Consider the following 20,347-nt stretch of genomic DNA (forward strand, 5'->3'; position numbering starts at 1 on the left):
GTTGACCTTCTTATGAAGTATTTTATAATCACTTTTTTAAGTTATAACCTTTCTATTCAGTATTTTCAATTATATTTTTTCTAATAATTTTGTTTATTAAATATTTTAAATTTTAAATTTTTTAATTGAGTTTGTATTTTATTAATTGATTGATGTTAGTTGTTATTTTGTTAATCATCCTGTTTACTCATCTTTATGTATTAAGAATGCAAAGTTTTATGATTAATACAAAATGATATTGTAATTAATATAAAATGTCATATCCCTGTTTTTTTTTCTACCAGTGGGTTAATTAAAGAGAATTTTCACTACATTTCTTGAATTCTATTTTCCAATATTTCATATAAAAATAAATAGTAAAAAGATATTAAAATATCTTTAAAATAATTCTATTTTCTTTTGTATATGTTTTAACTATAATATAATATATAACAATAACTCAGTTATTTTTAAATTTTAAAAAGTTTAATATCTTTATGTTTTCAAGTATACAAAGTCCTAAATTAATGAAAAAAAAGGGGAACCCACAAGTTTAAAAATCCTTTTAGTGAATTTTTTTTGGAAATTATAAAACATTAACTGATAAAGACTATTTGGGTGATTGTGCGCTGCATGTCGGAAAGGACATTCCAGTGGACTTCAAAATTGTATATTTATAAGACAAATAATAGAAAATACATTTATATTGTTTCCAAAATGTTATGCCATAATAAAAAATTATTATAGAATATTCTAAAATGATTAATCCAAAAATTAATTCCAATGTTATTCGTTGTCCTTATTCCAAAAATTTTATTGCATTTTTTTTAGAAAACTGAACTTTTAAAATGCCATTTTCGTTGGCTAAATGCGTAAAATAAAATATGAAAATCCTGGACACTAAGACTAAAGTAAGCATCCCATAGTGAAATATGGATGAACAGAATACAACTTTTATTTAAGTCCCTAAAATACTATGTTGAGATTGAAAATCTAATCATTCTATAAGTATCAAACATTTTCTGACACTTATTCTGTTTCATTTCATCAAAAACAAAGGTCAAAATACTCATGTAATGTAAAAAGGAAAAAAAAAAAATAGTTACAATGGATCATCAATAGCCACTATTTACAGGGTTTTTTAAGCACAAAAGGAATTACAACTACTCATACTATGTACATACTTACATCATTGGAAGTCACAACCATGCACAAGGGGAGAGGGAAGGGCGGTGACAACTGCAAAACTGATATACACGAATTCTCTTCTACAGTTCTACATTTTGAAAACTGAAAAATGGAAGGCATCCACGTTGATGATGTACAATTGCCGAAAATATTCAGTATGTAACAACTCCCTCTATTAATGTTGAAGGCAAAGCAGTTGAATTTCTGTTAACATTCGATCAAATCCAAATGGAGGGATTTCTAAATTGTGTTGCCATGGCATCCGATAGAAACTTAACTAGGTTTTTTCTCTCCACACTTTTCTCCCTCTTATGTTCAAGGTGTCGAACCTGGAGGCCGTAAGTAAATTAGTTAGCACTGCACATAACTTCTTCCTTGCAGAATTATTTGTATCTATAGCTAGAAATGACCTAGTTCAGTTTGCATAGCTCATACACACAAAGTCTACGAGGTTTTACATGAAGTAGGAAGTCATGTAATAGAATTCTTTTAAGCAACAATCCCTGAGATCAATAAAAATCGCTATTGAACGACTCTTTGAGAATTGAATTGCAGAGAGAACATTACCTTAACAGAGTCTGTCAAGGAAAAATCTGTATCTGCGATGATGACAAGGCATTTGATACCATGTTCATTAGCATACTCGTACTGCTCCGTAAGACTGGGATCAGGGGTAGGAACGAATTCAGCCTGATGATACGAAAGATGAGTGAACAGAAGCAATTCATAAAAAAAAAAAAAAAAAAAAAAAGCAGATTATAATTGATTGGATATTTCAACCTTAAAGTTCTCCTCCCATAATTCCGCAACTAGCTCCATGCGCTCCACCAGGAGACCTCCTCCGCCTCTAGAACAGACAAGAATATTGGTGGTGCCTTCGTTTCTGAAACAGTTGAGGAAAACCAACTAATCCAGTTTTATCTATGGTCTGTATGTGTTAATCTATAAATTAAAAATGTAACTGAAAAGATAATAACCAATTGTCAAGGATTTATTAAATGTTAAAATAACATGACGTAGGAAAGTTTAAGTTGAAAGACAATAACCTATTGGGCTTGATATCTACAGGACAATTCTGAATTATTGTCTCCAGTGCAATGCTAGTCCCCACACCAGTGGGAGGATTTCCTTTCTAGATAACGGAGAAGACATGTAAGAAACATTATAAAATTCACAGTGAAAAGAAACTTTAAGTTGTCTAGAACTGTAAGAAGCAAACACCGTCAAAACTGAAACACATGCAAGTGAAACATATGACATCATCAGTAACAGATCATTGATATCATAATTTTGGGAAAAGGTTAACATCAATACATATATCTGGAGCATGAAGGACAAACCTGAACACGATATGTTGGTACTTTTTCAAATTCAGGCCAAAGAGTTTAAGCATGACAATTTGTTATTCAAGCAAATTGCAATTGAATTCTATAATTGTTAATGCATAGGCACACATGATTATTGCACATTCTAAAATGTCTAACATTCAGAGAAATACAGAAAGAAAAATAGGATAGAATATACCAGCCATCTCAAGGTCAATCAGAAAAAAAAAAAAAAGTGTGTGCATAACCTACAGAGTCACTTCTCCACAGCTGCTGAAGCAAGTAATCATATCGACCACCAACAGCCAGCAAGGCACCTTCAGAGAGAGATCCAGGACTGTTCTCCTTCCTTAAGTATACCTTCCAAGACAAGTTCAACTTCATCAGAATCACATATTCTACCTTCTCATCCATGATATGCAATTCCACAGAACCGTCAAGTAATAAAAATATTCTAAAAATTAAATGTACCCAGTTCTTTATCAAGAAAAGATGCAAAATTTATGGAACATTGATAACCTTTTTTACAAATATTCCATGGTTTTCCTAATTATAACAATTTCATAAAAATATACATAACAGATATCTTGACGAACTTTTTCACATGGAATGTTAGATGTTGAAAACACTAGTGAAACCAAGTGAGAAAATAAACAAAGGTGGATAATAAAAACTGACTCGTTGATTGATGGATTCAAGTTCATTCTTCTTTCATATGAAGTAACATAACCAGAGGCTTAGACTGATAATTATTACTCGACAAGTTTAACTCCATACCAACAGTTTGATACGTGTTAGTTCTGATTAATTATCCTTTATCACAACTGTTTCATTTCTTTTCCAGTATAACTCAAACAGACTATTGTTTACAAAATGACATAAGCGACCAGCATCATGAAATTATTATACCCTTATATAATTTTAATAGTTCGTTATGTGGCACTTCGATCAAGATAAGTTCGTTCAATCTCAATCATTTTTTATAGGTTTGATACAGTTTAGAAAAGAAGGAAAAGGGAAGGTAGTTAATATAGTTGTAATTACATAACTGTAACAAACTATTATAAATGGTCTTATGAGGAGGTGAGCAAGAGTTTTTTTGGGAGGAGGAAAAGGAAAAATTCAGGATTATTGTGGAGAGTGAGGTTCTCTCAAACAACCTCTGAGGAAAATATGTTGTAAAATTCTAAGCCATGTCTATGCCTATTACATTGTAGGTGCAGAATTGGAAATAAAGCAATAAAGATTTACAAGACAGAGTCTTGTTTCCAGTTGTACTTTTCGTGGTTCTATCAATTGGTATTCAGAGTTTCTTTCTTGACCATGTGGTAGCTGTGTGGGACATGGTGAATACAAGAATAGAATCAAGATTGGATGGACTGGAAAAGATAGTGCAAGAACTGGTTCAAGATCATGATAGAGCAGAAAAGGAACATCATGAGAGTTTCCAACGGCTTGAGAATTTGATCAGCAGACTCACAGTAGTTCTGGAAAAGATATCTTATGGTGGGAAACCATCTGACCACTCATCCACAGTGAATGAAAGAATTGGACCACGAGCACAGGAAGATAGGTGCCATCCGAATCCTCATTCACGGTGGAGGAAACTTGATGTTCCTGCTTTGCAGGTGAAGAAGCTTATGGGTGGACAAATAGGCTGGAGTGGTATTTTGGGTTGAAGGAGGTAACTGAAGAAGTATGCAAGCGGTGATGATTGCTTTGGAAGGAAAGACATTATATTGGTTTCAATGGTGGGAAAAATGTAACCCCAATCCCACATGGGACGCTTTCAAAGTTGCAGTAGTAGGAAGGTTTCAACCCACTATGTTAAAAAATCCTTTTGAAATTTTAATTGGAATAACACAAACTAGTACAGTCGAAGATTACATAGCAAGTAGCATCACTAGTCACCAGGGAGGGCAGCCAGCCACATATACCCAGCCCCTGCCTCCTCCACCTACTGAAGACTATATTCTGGAAGTATATCCAGAACAACTGCTAGATACAAGAAAGACCACTCAAGGTGACTTAGAAGTTCTTATCAAATGGAAACATCTTCCTGATAGTTGGGAATCTACTGCCTGCATTCATAAAGAATTTCCAGAATTTCACCTTGAGGATAAGTGAATCTTCATGGAGGGGATATTGATAGGTTTGAAACAGTTTACAAAAGGAAAAGGGAAGGTATTTAATATAGTTGTAATTACATAACTGTAACAAACTATTATAAATAGTCTTATTAGGAGGTGAGTAGGGGTTTCTTTGGGAGGAAGAAAAGGAAAAGTTCAAGATTATTGTGGAGAGTGAGGATCTCTCGAACAATCTTTGAGGAAAATATGTTGTGACATTCTAAGCCATTTCTATGCCTATTACATTGCTAGGTGCAGAATTGGAAATAAAGAAATAAAGATTTACAAGATATAGTCTTGTTTCCAGTAGTACTTTTCATGGTTCTATTAATTTTCGATTACAATTTTTTGGTAGAAGAGTTCTTTCACACACTTGGAGAGAAGCTTTTAAAAATCATCGCTTCCCAAATTTAAGCCAAATTGGAAAACTAGGTAGAAAAGAATAGCTTGGAAGAGTGTCAGATAGATACAGACAACGTAAAATAATTGTAGACACTAGAATGCAAGATATAAATGTTGCCTTTGCATTACTCAATCGTCAATCATTGTGTAATGCCTAAGAAGGTACGCTATATTGAGGGAAACAAGCTATTCATATACAGACACAGTATCTCCAACTCCAAGTCTCTGGACCAATCCAGCAGTTCATATTTAGAAAAGACAAATCACAAGTAAGGATTGAGAAGTGTTTGCTACAAAATGCAATCTTGGTGTTGATACAATATAACAAAGGTTTAATAGTTTAGGGGAAAAAAAAAAACTAAAAGATTATGGTACCTGAAAAAACAAATCTCTGTGATAACTTTCAGTTGGTGGCATTAACGCATCAATATATATATTTTTTTCAATCTTCCAAATTCTCAGGAGACTGACAAGCTCAGACAACTCATCAAGCACCTTGAATGTACGTTTATCTGCAACAGTTTACTATTGCCAGTGAGAATGAACTTTCTTCTCTCATATATATTGTACATTACAATCTAACTATAAGAATAATACCAGATGGAAGAGCTCCTCTTAATCGGGGGAGTGCATGATCTGCAGATCCACAAAATCTTAAACCTACAGTCTGTAACCTATTTACCTTAGCCTCTGCTAAATTCAGTTCCTGAAAAGTATTAAAATTAACTGAATAATTTCATTTGAAACTGTTTTCTTTCAACATTATAATTAACAAAATGAAACTGCAACAACCAAACAACACTAATTGTAGCCAAAGATGCAAGATTTCTTTACAAATTTTCTTACCTGCAAAAGCTGCCGCCTTATCACGACCCATTTTGATTTCCTTTCTGAGGATTGTGGGCGCAAAGAACCCATCATTGAGAGAAGCTTCGGAAAATTAAATATGGTTATACTAGATACCCACAAACTTAATAATCTAGGCCATATGACTGCATCACTGAGACTACATACCTCTGCTACTTTGAGTCTGTGTTCTACCTTTACTCCAGTCCATGACCAAATTGCATCCAGAAGGTCAGCATGGTTGAGATGAATGTCACATGAATCTGCATGAAAAAAACAAGTGACTACGTCCCTTGTGACCTGTAATACAATTAGTAAATAAGCTGAAGTTTAGTATACCACAAAATGGTCAAACATCATACGAAACAGGTCTGAAGGATTTCCGCTCAGAATGAATAAATTATGTTGTGCAGCGAAGATTCTGTCTTTTGAGATTCTAAGTCTTATATTTCCTTGTTTCCTTAGTTATGTATTTCCTTGTTTACTAGGATTTATTATCTGCACATATTTAGGTTAGGAAAGCTTCTTTAAATAGTATACATTATCTATTCCCTAAAACATGGGGATCCAACTGTGAAGTGATTATAATATAAATTCATATGGCTGAGAACTAATATTTCAAGCAATATAGTCATATCTCAAGTTTTACTTCAAAAACAATATAAAAAAGGACAAATTTATCTACCATGGAATGAAATTTAGGAATTGAGTTCAACTGACAAAACCAAGTTGTACAGCTAACTATTGAGCATCATAATGCTATCATCGATAACTACTTGTAACAACTTGCAGAGCTTAATAAAAAAGAAAACAAAACCAGAGTGAAATAGAAAATCTAACAATATGCAGTAGAAAATTGCACCTTTATGACCTCTGCTTCTGTCAATGCCGAGGTGCCACCAATAATGTCAAAATCTCCCTGAGGGCAATGATTTGAACAGGCAACAAGATTTGCAGGAAAGATCCATGAAAAAACATCACAAACCGCCATACAATACATGAGGAAACCCAACAAAGGCAAATTATCAAATCACATTTGTAGAGTTCCCTCAAATTGATTCGATAAAAGAAAGGAACAATAACAAAAACTCATCAGAAATAGTATGTGGAATAGTACCTGAAGGTAGCGATTTGGTGATGAATGACCAACTGCTCTTCTAAAGACACATGATATCTCATATCGTTTAAATGAAGATTTCTACATATCATGTAAATTTGTTTCACATTCAGTACTTATGCCTTGCAGAAATCCAGGTTAAATAATAGAGAAGCAATTGAAAAACTGCCAAGGACATTATATTTCTTTTAGATGCAGTTCAAATATTAAAATTTCTTCTACCTCTACATTTTATACTTCTGTTGCACGGGGCAAAGATGTTATGAGCAACACTACAGAAAAGTAAAAAAACTGTTTCTGTAAAATTCTTGTTTTGACATTTTCAATTTAGATTTTTTATGAACAGCTTTAGGCTGTGCTGTGATTGGTTAGATTTTTTTATATGATTTGAAAATTTAATCTTGTGTTTGGAACTTATTATGAAAAATCGGATTATTGAATCTTATTTTTGGAACTTGTCAATACCATAGAACTGATTTAATGTAATTTTATTACATTAATTGTTTACCCTTAATATGACATCTCTCATTGTGAAGCTAGACTAGTAGGCATGACTAGCATGGGTAAAATAGCTTATCTATTCGAAGTCAAATAAAATCATAACCAATCCCACCATATTTGAATGTACTCTTAAACCTAAAACATTAAAGCCCATGGGATCTAAATAAAATCATTTTCTATTTTCCAAATTACTAAACACAATTTAATTTACATTTCAAACACACTCATAAGAACAATAAACTCATTTTGCTAACTCTATATCTTAACAGAGTTCCATTTAAGTAGGACTTAAGAAATCCCATAGCCGTTGTGTTTAAAGACCATCCACATAAGAGTTATTACCACTTACAAGCACAAAGGCACATTATATAGAAGACCAAGTTCTATGATCATTATTTTAAATCCACTAATGCCATCAGACCTACTATTATAGTTCATTAAAAAAATTTATGACGCAAAAGAATTTCAAAGTGAATCTTGATATTTGTTCCCCAAATAGCTTATTTTTATGCTTGAAGCATGGTTTAGACATTAAATCTAATACTAGAAAGCACATTATTTTCCGTCCATTAAAAGCACACTAGAGAAATAGTCAAATAACTCTACACGAGTTTGCATCCACAAATCCAACATTACATTACAGCCAAAAATACTCCTGCCTGTAATGGTATACCAGTTATTACGAGATTGACCATCTTATATGCAATTTCCAAATTTAAACACAATAAAATATAGTTGAAGAAAACGGAAAGAAATAAAATTAAGCTAAATATTCAGTACCTGGTTGAATATAATCCAGTTCACAAACGGAAAACGCAACTCATGGCAAAGTTCAAGCATGTCTCCTCCATGTGTCAGAAGTTTAACTGCATTTCTACTCAGCAAAAATAGAAAGAAAAAAGAAATCATATATCTAGGTTGACACGTTCATAAACAATTGCCATAAGGTAGAAAATAAATTAAAAAGATATTGACCTATTAAACTGTGGACAATCTTCCAATAATCTCATTGTTGATATTTCAAGGTGCTTTGCACAATGCTGTCTAAAAATTTCCCTGTTCATATCTACAACATAATCCCGAACCTCTGTTTCAAATTCTGTGTACTGAATGGATGAACTGCTATCTCCAACTGATCCCAATCTACCAACCTGACGAATGTGTTTTGTGCTTAGCATCTCTTCGTCAAAGATAGCATTTAAAATTTTATCATATATGCTTGTATCCTCTGATTTCTGCATTGTTCTAAGGATATCTGAACATAGAGAATTAAAAGTTGTTCAGGAAAATGCAAGATACAATAAAAAAATGTCCCAAGCGGCATGTAACTCTTAGATGCCAACAGTCTGTACCAATAGTCACATTTTAATTTGCATTATTAACTGCACTTACCAAGATCATCAAATTGTTTCTATATTTGTACTCCTAGGCACTCAAAATGTTTCAGATTATTAGAAAAAAGCCATAACCAAATGTTGTATTATATAGATAGCTAACCTTACCAATACGATTAGGAAATGAATTATTTTTGACTGATAATAATGCAATATGTAGGTTCTATATGAGAATACAAAGTATTAGAATGCACAAAAAATGTCATAATCACTTGCCATCCAATAATTGAGACTCCATTCGCTGAGGAAATGCATTTTGCAGAAGTTCTGTGGCAGAAGGGCGATCTGAAGGAGCTGGAGACATTAACTGCCTCAGTAAGGATTCCTGTTCTGGAAATTCAGCAACCCAAATTGATGGAACTTCCCCTTTCTGTTTCAAATCAGATAAAACAACGTGTCTCTCCATTGCTGTCCCAAATGGGTGCCAAAGCTCAAAGAAAACCACTCCTAAGCTGTACATATCAGCCTATAACCCAAATAAACTCAAGAATCACATGATTTGGCATAAATCAACAGATTATATGGCTGCATAGATGTAACAGGAATCAACCAACTGATTAGAATAAAATAATGATGAATGCTATGAACCTTTTCATCAATCTTGGGCCATCCTTGCTCAATTTCAGGAGCTGTATAGAAATATGTCCCCACTTGTCCAGTGCCATCAATGGAAACTCCAGTTGCATCAGCAGTGTGGCCCACATCTTGGTCCAGCTGCTCTAACTTCAAGAACTTGGCTGGAAAAGGGGGAAAGTAGAAAAATTGATGTTGCATCTAAAAACAATCATCACTCCCTTCCAGAGTTGAATGTTTAAACTATTATATGGAATCACTCTATATGATTTTTCAATTAAAAAGTAGGCAAACCATATTGAGACGGGTGGAAATAGGTCATGTAGTGGCAGGGCTTTGTTCTCCGGACCTTAGCCCCCCTCCAATTTTTTTTAATATATAAATTAATAAATAAGTAAAAATAATTTATTTTAATTTTAGTATATTTTATACAATTAGCACCTTCAAAAATTTTACACATCAATTTTGGCACGTCCAAAATATATTCTGGAGATCCGCAACAAGGCCTATGGCTTGGCTTACATAGATCCAGGCCAGGCCAAGTTAATTTAGGAAATAAGAGAGGCATTTAAAAATGTGAGATCATACACTATTCAGAGAGTCTTTTATGCCCAATATATACATTGGTCCATTTAAGCAAATATTTAGTATTATTAATATATTAAAATTGTTATAATATAAAATTATTCATTTATTTACCTTTCTTAATTATTGAGCATGTTGACTCACTTAAAAAATCAAACTTGTATAAGGACTTTATTACAAAATAAACACACACACACATTATTATGCATAATATATATACAGAATAAATATATTACATAATAATATAAGAAAATTGTAATTATTAGTAAACTTATGTAGGCGAATAATACAATAATCCCACTGGCCCTTTAAAGGTTTTATAACAAACTTAAATAGACTGGCAAGTCAGACTAGACTTTCATGTAGGTTAGGTCAGACTTTCTTTAGTGAAGGTCATAGGTACCTATCAAAGTGTGGTCTGCCTAGCCTATTTCCACTCTAAGAAAGGTAAGCCACTGCTGTGTAAACAGGTAGAATAAAAATCCAGGGAAAAAATTGCATATATGTGCAGGTATTTACTATTGATCCTAAACACAAAATTAGAAATACAACTTTGATAAACAAACTTTGTGCGTGCAAACTAAGACCAGAATATATCAAAGAAATTCTCGGCCTATAAAAAATTCTGAAAAATTCATAAGCACCATTCCCACACATTGAAGTTATCCATTGTCACAATAAGAAAAATAGAGTAAATATTTGAAAAATACATTAAGAGAAAGAAAATAAACTTGCAACGTAATCAGGATCTTACCAAGACCAAAATCACCAATTTTAATATCATTGCGAGCATCAAAGAATATGTTATTTGGTGTTAAATCCCGATGAATTATTCCTTGTCCATGTATGTGTGCCAAGCCTTCCACTATTTGACGAAACAAATGCCAAGCCAGTTCTTTGTCAAAATGATTGTATGATTCAAACTTCTGGCGAAGAGTCCTTTATATCCGACAAATCCACCCACAAAAGAAAAGGAATGAAATGTAGTGAATACAACGACAATGAGAGGGCTTGTGAGTTTGTGCTTGCGAGTAATACAGTATCCAACGAATTTGGAAACTACATAGTCTCTAATCTACTCCCATTCCTTCCTATTTGTAGAGTCAATAAGATTCTAGGCTGAGGCCAGAATATGTGACAGTAAAATTGTCTGGACACTTTGATTTTACTCGTTATTAATTTGCACGAGAAAACCGTGCTAGTCAATCAGAGATTTTAGGAAAACTGCAGATACAGACTATATCCTTTGAAGACAAAGTCAGACCATTTCATTCCTTTGTCAGTTAGACATTCCTCGGATCGTGGGATTTAACTTTAAATTCATTTGTTTCTTTTTCCTGTTCAGCATTTGGTTTTAATGCATATAGCTCACACACAACTATTGGTGTATCATTCAATATGAATAAAATTTCTATTTTGGAAATTATGATATTTGCAAATATAACTCCCAAGACTCTAATCAGCCACAAACTGAAAGGCTGTTCGTTAGATCATTATATCATTTATCTCATAGTCAACTGGGTAACATTAATCAAAGGATCAATTGACTTAAAATCCTAAATTGTTGCACAAAGGAAAAAAGAGCAATTCTATGCTTCTAAATAATATTTCCTTAAGATACCTAGAAGGGGGCGAACACAAGACTTGAAGCATACACAAAGGATGGGTTTTTGACAAGCTTATTGTCATTGAAGAAAGTATGGTCCCACAAATAAATTGGAATGCAAAGAACAGAACTTACTGAAAATCTTACCTGGGACAGTATTCCATTTGTATATAAAGGTAAGTTGATTCAAGCTGATTCTCATGCCCAAAGACATCATTGGAAGTTGCAGCGGTAAAGCTGAAAGTAGAGCTCAGTGTAGTCTTTGAACCCCAAGCAGAATCACCAGAAGAATCAGAAACTCCAGTTTCAAACCATGCCTGGAAGTTGTAGGGTTATACAAGCAGAAAATAATGTGGAAATAGATAAAGGAAAGCTTATATGTGTATCTCTACTCATTGACTCTACAAGAAACTGTATCCTCTTGGAATATAATTAAAGCAGTATCCACAACAAATTACTACATTGAAAAATAACAAAAAATTCAGTTAATACAGAATCAGAAGGAAATAATAAATTAAACAAGAAACAGAAAATGTTTCAATAGTAAAAAAAATGGCCACAAAAGGAGAAAGTTCTACCTGATAATACCGAACAACATGTTGATGCTGTAAACGAGAAAGTGTAGCTACTTCCCTGATTTTCACACAATAGATAAACAAGTAAGAAATGGAAATAAAACATCTATCTGGGAAAACAGAAGAAAAGATGGAAGAATGGACGAAACAGACAGCAGTCATATGACACTATATTTCCCATTCTATATTTAAATGAATCCGCCTGCATCTTCTGTTAAATTGTTATACATCCTTTCTTCTGGCTCTAAGATCTATAAATCAAATAAATCTTATCTTGGTTCCTTTGCTATAATTAAAGATACAAGAGAAACTAGTTAATGCAGCTATTCATGGCTTGATTAATTTTGAGAACACAATTTAAGGAATAAAGGATAAGCAGTAACCAACTTTATTAACGAGACTGAAAGAAAGATTAAGTAGTGTTTGGGCCAGCTTATTTCTAAATTTTCTTCTCCCCAAAGGAGAAGCTGGGTCAAACATCATTTGCATAAGAACAAATCGTATAAATAAGAAACATTTATACATATGTTAGAAGGCGTGGCTTATGCCCAGCTTTCTACATAAGGCAAAGTTCGATTCCATTTAACTTTTTACTATTAATATTGCGGATTTTTTATTTGTCTCAAATTTTTATAATTGTGAGCGGTAGTATCAACTGGGTACATGTAGTAGAATATTTTGTATATGAAGAAGATGAAGAATGCAAGTAAACTTCTAAAGCATCATTCACAATATATACACGAATGTAAAGGATACTTGAAAGTGCTATAATAACTTTGTGCATCATCATTAAAAAAATATCAATTAAATTATTTTTAACAATTTTAAAAATAAAACTATTAAGCATTTGTATTCTAACATTTTATTTTAAAATACTGTTTTGAAAACTAAATTTAATCGTTATAGCATATCGTATTTGATATGTATGTTTTATGATTTGACAAGATAAGTAGTTTTAAATAAAATTAAAACTTTAAAAAAAGATTAAACTACCGTTAATTTAAAAGCAAATTTAGGCTAACAAAAGGTAAAATTTAACAAACAACTATTACTTTTCATTTTAATTTTTAATTTATCTTTAAGTAACTAACAGGTAAAACTGAAGTTGGGCCAAACATACCCTTGCATCTTGGAACAATAATTGTAGTGACAATAAAATCATAGATGGCCCACTAAGACAGGTAGATGAAATTCAAAATTGTGAGCAAACAAAGTGTCACCAAAACCACACGTACTACAATACATTAAGGAAACCAAATTCACTAATCTCTATGAAAAAAAAAAAAAAAGAAGAGAGAAAATGTTGACAACTTAACAAGATTAGTTTACTAGGACATAATCAAACACCACAACAATTAATATTTTTATCAGATTATCAAACTTTTAACTAACAATCAGACTTCCCAATACCCATACGAATTTTAAGTCAAAGAACCAAAATCAATCCCAGACTTCTAAAGAGGATCAAGTTTCAACAACAAATATGCTTACAGCTTCAAAAAACATGTCCCAAAGCCTCAAAATTAATCATAAATTTTAGCATGCAGGAATTGAATTAGAAAGAGCAGATGAACAATCCAACCCACTTTCTTAAAAAAAATTGAAGAAAACAATTAAATTGCATAAAATTTTCTAATATTGTACAATATGGTTACAATGTAATTTACTGTAATAATCATGCACTGAATTATTGTTATCAGTGATACAAACGCATATTCACAATATTTAACAGGGAAAAGCAAGGTGAGGAAGTTTAATATTTCATAGAACCTAATAAAATGCCTTGAAAAAAGGACAACTAATTTCTTCTAAATTATATATATTAAGATCAGAAGTGAGTAACAATTAGTGTTGCCAAGGGTCTAACTAGCTCCTTCCGAGCTCATTTAAGGTTTACCTTAATATTCGGTCAGGCATGCTTTTGTCCTTAAGGCGAATTTTCTTTACTGCATATTGCCTTCCGTCAAGTTTATTTTTGCACAGTACAACATGACCAAAACCACCATGACCTGTTTCAAAAGCCAAGCAAAACTTTTACAACAGAAACAAAAAGGTTTAATTGCACTTTTAGGCCCTTTATTATAACCAATGTCCAATACTGGTCCCCCAATATTTTTTGTTAAATTTTAGTCCAATTATTTTAATTATTGAATTAAGTCCATCCATCAGTTTTATATTCTTAAAGCTCGCAAATGTCATTTTCTTCTCAAAATCTCTATGAATTGAATCATTGAAATCATTCCAAATTTTGCTGAAAATCCACCAAACAAGACATCATATTTGGTCGAAAATAAGAAAATTCTAAATCTTTTCCCCTTCACAACCCTAAATTCATATCCTACAAATTTCTGGCATTTGAACTTTTTATAACATTATTTTCTCCTATATGTGTGCTAAACCTTTAATTATTTGGTGAAAAAAAAAAGCATTTCAGAGTTTAATAGAAAAGAAAACTGATTGGAGAATTTGGTTGAAAAAATTTAAAAATTTAGAGAATTAAATTCAAGCTTGTTAGATATATTGCATTTTATGTTAATTAGGAAAACATAAACTTTTGCTATTGTTTGATATTGGTAGATAGTGTTGATATTGTTTTTAACATTATCTTCTATTTACCATATTTATGTTTGGTTGCCATTGTGGGAGTCACACACTCACATTAGTATTAGTTGATGGATCAAAAATGAAATTAGGTAAAAATGAGAAAACCTAATTAACCACTCGACAACACACTATTTCATCCTATAGTCATAAAAGAAAGAAGCTCTATTTTCAAAGATGCAGCTGAAGTGTAATAAATTAAATTTTGTTGTTTCTAGAGAAGGGCGGGAAGGGGTTACAACGGCACCCATTTGCAGCCCAAACTCTCACCAACTTGAAAAAAAGGAATAACAATATAAAAAATTGAACTACTTTTTAAAATCATAAATTTTAATTTAGAAAGTGAACTTTAAATTTAATTCAAACTCATAAAGCCGACTAGTAAAATAAGATCTACACCCACTTCTTATATATTGTAATATGGTAAGATTTGTAGTCAATGTGGGATCTCCAAAACATCTATATCTAGTATTGGACTTCTCGTGTGTGAGATTAGATATTTGTGAATGGTCTGATAGCAACTTAATAAGGAGTAACATAATATGCCCAACAATCCTTATTAGGATAGGTTTTGATGCTATCTTAAAAAGTAGACTTTAAGTTTAGCTCAACCTCAAAAAGTTGGCTTATAAGGTGAGATTGAGCTATAACTGGTTGGTCTTTAGTCAATCTGAGATCTCTAACCCTATTGTTTCCAAAGCTATAACTGGAATCACTCCTCTTATAATTTCCAAGGAACATAATGCGCACGAACTCAATCATCTACAGAAAAGTAAAACTACAACAGAAAACAAACCATCTTGGCATACATCTAATGCTCACAGAATTATACATACACATAACTCAAAATAGAAATTCGTGACATTTGTTTACCTAGAGGACGCAGCTCCTCAAAGTCATTCAAATATCGAGAAGTATGTGAAACTGTGTTTGAGCCTCCAAGATTAGGGTTCCAAAATTGAGATATTCTCGATGAAGCCTAGACAGTAAATATATAAAAGAAATAAGTAACAAGAAATATAGTGGTGAGAAATGGACCAAATGTTCTAGTGATTTGCCAACCAGGTACCAGGTGTTTGTGGAAAACACGATCAAAGGTTTTGTTAAAAATGGAAGGTGATTTGCATGCCATATCGCGTGCTAAATCAGAAATGATCTGGGAATATAACTCAAAAGGATTAGGATAACTGCAGAATAGACATTATCTAGAAATTAAAGCAATAATATATTTTTATTTATGAACCGGTGATCTTTTTTGTACCCCTATATTATACAGCTCGGTTACCACTTGTGGCAAAGAGTCAGCCAATGATCTATTAGAAGCACAAACAAGGCGAAGCATGTGAACCTAATACAAAAAAGAAGAAACCCAATTCAATGCTGAGCAGAATTCTCATGTGAAGTGAAGCTGACAACAGTAATTAGAATTTTACCATTAGTATATCCTTTTCAATTGTTTGAGATGGCTGATGATGAGGCAAGAAGTCAGAAGGCAGAGCCTTTGGAGACTCACTTTCATTAATACCGTCATTATCTTCAGTTGTATACTTATCAACAATAAAATACTGCAAGTGTAAAGATAGAAAATAAAGGATTTGACACAAACAAATGTCTCAAAGAGATACAAGCCAGTTACAATAATACCAAGAAAAGAGTAACAATGACATGATTTCTAAATTTCATTTAAACATGAAACATTTGCCATCCACCGAAAGAAAGGAGGCACAGTTCATTAATTCAAGGAATTTCATCATAAAAATCTTGAGTTATCTTTGTTAGGTAAATTGGAACAAAGCTGGACCTATCTGATGAACTGTTGCAAGAAACTAAAGTTATCAATTCAGGTAGGGCCTGGGTAAAAGGGGCCATCTAGGCAGGGCTTTTCTGATGAAGACTAACATGAATAGGTCTACAAAAGCCTGTCATAGGATGACATATGCAGATATACAATAATTTCGTCCAATTATAAAATTACCATTTTTTTCATATTTTTTACTCATTGTGCAATGATTTCAAACATCAAATTCACATATCTAACAACAACAACATCGAACCCTTCTCCACCAGGTGGATCAACCACATGCAAATGACACCACCATGTTTTTTCATACATAAATGTTTAGTAACATTTATTATTTATTAGAAGATATCAAAGTTTCTCTATTTATTCTATTGATTTTGCTTTCCAAAAAATAAATAAATCAATTGCATTGTTGTAGAAACAGACAATGTAGGCTAAATGCTTCTCTATTTCCTATAGTTTAACAACAATGAGTCCATCTAAAATTATTGCCCTAGCCAAAACATTAATGTAGAAGACATGGAAACAAAAGAAAACAATAGACTTAAATAAAACAAGCAGTACATGGAACTTATGAGAACAAAATCATATATTACCTCTTTCTCACCTTCATTATCGTTTCCTACAAAATCCTCCTCTGATGATGTACTTGAACTAGTCAAAGATAAACTACTTTTGCTATCTTCAATAACTTCTATGACAGTACCTAATTCGGCAGGATGTTCTTGCATAACTAATGGCATTTCCTTACTATTAAATTTCTTCTCATGAGCCTCAAAGCTTTGTTTTGAGCCATCTAAATTGGACAAGGGAGAAGAACTTTTCCCGGCAGTTTCATCCATTCCAAAACCCCAACTCCACGTTTCTCCATAGGCACTGAAAAGGTCTATGAAACCATAAACAAAGGAACCCTTCTTACTTAAAGATGTCTTATCCTTGGTAAACAATTCTTCATTGCTTTCCACAGTTGAGTGTAGAAGCTTCTACAGATGGAGGACAAAAACATGCTATAATCAATTTAAACAGCAAAATAACTTGTTTTTAGAGATAAATCATCAAAAGCTACATGCAAGCACATCAACAATTAAAATATAAAAAATTATAAAACAGATTCCAGTCAAGCATTTAGCAGCAATAAAGTAAAAAAGGCTCTTGGTTAATTTTGAAATTAAAAGACATCAACAGTTCTACACTGACTTCATCAAACTTGATTTTGTATTAAAACAAAAAGCAATGCTGTTATTGTAATAAAAAGCTTCAGAGAATAACAATAGTTATTATATCTAAATAGAAAATATGGAATAGTGAACTCACAGAATCATTTGATATGGCAATTGGCTCAATACCAGAAAGAAATTCCTGAGCAGCCTCAACCAGATTAAAGATCATTACTCGTCCCTCCCTAGCATTTAAAGTAGCCTGAAGGACAAGAACAAAGTGGAAAATGAAACATAAATACATTTCGCTCCTTCTCGAGGGAAAGTACAAGGGAGAGACCAGCAGCTATCACAAAAATGTACTATTTTTTTATGATATATGTGGGGGGTGATAGAGAAAAGGAGAAATACAACAAGAGGGGCAACAAGGTTCAACAAAAGCATAAAACCAGACAGAAACGGAACATATGGGGCCAAGGAGGAGTGAGGGGCCAGGGGTTGGGCTTTCAAGAATATGACAAGGTTTCCTAGTCTCTCTGCATATTACAAGTAGCAAATCCACCTTTAGGTAACCTCTGCCCTTACTATATACTTTGGCACCCCAAGATATGGTTGCTTAAATTTGCTTGCAGTACTCTTAAGCACCAGAAGCATCAAAGCCCGAGTAACCACAATTTCATCCTTGACACAAATATGATCACAAAGCTAACAACAAAACAAGTGTTCGACCTGATCATGGAGGAGAGATAAGAGCTTATCAGCATCAGCTTCTGATAACCCTTTTTCCGGTGTAATCTGCAGCTTGGGACACTTGAAAGGATACCCAGGCAAGCACCTAGCAAGAATGAGAAAGAAATGGTGATTGAGTTGGCAGCGAGTCAGCAACAAAGATCCCCATAACAAATAAAGTAAGGGTCACTAACTAAACATACCTGACAACAAGAGCAGCAGAAACATCTAGATCTTCATAACCCATGTCCTTTGAGTAAGGCCTGTTCAATTTCATGAAGAAAACAACAAACAACAAGAGAGATAATTATTACAAACATTAATTTATATATCAAAGTTTTTCTATGCACTATCAAAGTTTAATTGAGTAAACCACCATTATTAATCCCAAAAAGTGTATAATGTTGTCACATTAGTCCCCGATACTAAGAAAGTTTCAAATTAGTCTAAGAATTCATTCAAGTCCCCAAACTTAACCATTCATAGTCATCTAGTTCGCTAAATACCTGTCAATATCATCACTCTAAGTCTTTATCTTGATTGCATTTTTAGAAACTCATTAAACTTCTAGTTTCAAGGACTGATATCAGTGTTATACACCTTCACTAGCGTAATATTTTTATACACCGTCAACTACTAAGAAAGCGTGATAGATATGATTCTGGAACCATCATTGTAAAACATAACGCAAAAGGCAAGATGTTATTGAGTGACTTGCATAGTCAATGCATAAATTATTTAATATAATATCACAGGAAGAGAAAAAAAAAAACATAAGAAGTACCTGAGCTTAATAACTATACGAGGAGGCGAGCCTGGAAGAACTTTGCAGTCTTCTTGGAAAATAGCGCATCTAAACAAGCAACAACGCGTGCATTCATTTCATGTTAACGAATAAAACACATGAAATACATAAAACTCAAATCCACGCTGATAGCTAAGCGCGTTGGAGCTAAAGAAGAAGCTTACACTGCGGTAATCTCTTCGGAGAGCTGGTCGTAATCGTCGGCGCCTGATTGAGAAGCGTGATCTTTGGACTGCGTTCTCCCCTTGCTCCGGCGACCGCTCCCGCCTCCGCGCTTCTTCTTCTTCGAACTGTGCCCCATTCTCAGCTGAATCCTATTCGGTTTCAATCAGCGCGGTGAAGAAGAGAGTCTTCGGTTTCGACAACGATGACACAGCGATGGCGGTGGCGAGATTTGGTTCTTATATAGTGAGAGTGGTCAGAGATGAGCAATACTTTGGTGGTTTCATTCATCTGCAACAGCTGTGATTGATTTCGTTCCCGTTCACATGCTGTAACGCAAAATTAAACTCTGCATAATGGAAATAACTAGTAATAGAGTTTCGAATTTGATTTAGCACCACGACACTTTTGAACTTGTAAATAAGTTGGTTGATTAAATCCAAAACAGAGGTTAATTAACTACGGAATAGGGTTAAAATCACAATTATGTCATCTTTTTTAATTAATTAAACCAGTTTAAAAACCACAAATCACTGTACATAACATTGAAATGCCGATTTTTTTTTTGTTAAAAGCTAAAATTACTTCTTCTTTTTTACTAAAATTCATGAAACTGAAAAGGTTGCTATGAAATTCATATTTTAAATTTTTGAATGGCAGAATTCAGAATTTATTTTTACTATACAATTTAAAATATATTTGTATAGACTGAAATTGAATGTTTGTTAATATAACGACACTTGAAAATAAATTAAATGTGTAGTATTCGTTTCTTTAAACACTTGAAAGATGATATTTATAATATTAAACTTTTTAAATGGTAAAAATATAAATTTGTGAAAGAGTAAAATATACATAGAATGTGTATATGG

At 32.9% G+C, this 20,347-nt stretch overlaps 1 protein-coding gene across 3 annotated transcripts; it reads right to left on the bottom strand.

Annotated features, from left to right (window-relative positions):
- Positions 1–1,060: 1,060 nt before the first annotated feature.
- LOC106756291 (eIF-2-alpha kinase GCN2) lies at positions 1,061–19,885 on the bottom strand. 3 transcript variants are annotated; one of them, XM_014638664.2, is made up of 29 exons: positions 19,478–19,881; positions 19,293–19,361; positions 18,712–18,771; positions 18,509–18,614; positions 17,937–18,041; positions 17,219–17,605; positions 16,255–16,386; positions 16,083–16,169; positions 15,891–15,977; positions 15,695–15,800; positions 14,118–14,229; positions 12,224–12,278; positions 11,793–11,962; positions 10,794–10,978; positions 9,470–9,618; positions 9,098–9,347; positions 8,463–8,742; positions 8,268–8,361; positions 6,987–7,067; positions 6,732–6,788; positions 6,038–6,169; positions 5,870–5,953; positions 5,621–5,729; positions 5,399–5,535; positions 2,745–2,852; positions 2,214–2,299; positions 1,948–2,050; positions 1,735–1,857; positions 1,061–1,496 (listed from the first exon to the last, which is right to left on the bottom strand). In XM_014638664.2, exons 1-29 carry the CDS (start codon positions 19,612–19,614, stop codon positions 1,386–1,388), a joined length of 3,702 nt encoding a protein of 1,233 aa, XP_014494150.1. In that variant the 5' UTR covers positions 19,615–19,881; the 3' UTR covers positions 1,061–1,385. The 3 variants fall into 3 exon arrangements, with proteins under 3 accessions (XP_014494150.1, XP_022634097.1, XP_022634098.1); XM_022778376.1 differs by lacking the exon at positions 1,061–1,496 and having other exon boundaries at positions 1,948–2,073; positions 19,478–19,883; XM_022778377.1 differs by lacking the exons at positions 1,061–1,496; positions 1,735–1,857; positions 1,948–2,050; positions 2,214–2,299; positions 2,745–2,852 and having other exon boundaries at positions 5,408–5,548; positions 19,478–19,885.
- Between the last annotated feature and the right edge of the window lie 462 nt (positions 19,886–20,347).

The sequence above is a fragment of the Vigna radiata genome, chromosome 2 (assembly GCF_000741045.1).
Source record: "Vigna radiata var. radiata cultivar VC1973A chromosome 2, Vradiata_ver6, whole genome shotgun sequence".
NCBI lineage: Eukaryota > Viridiplantae > Streptophyta > Magnoliopsida > Fabales > Fabaceae > Vigna > Vigna radiata.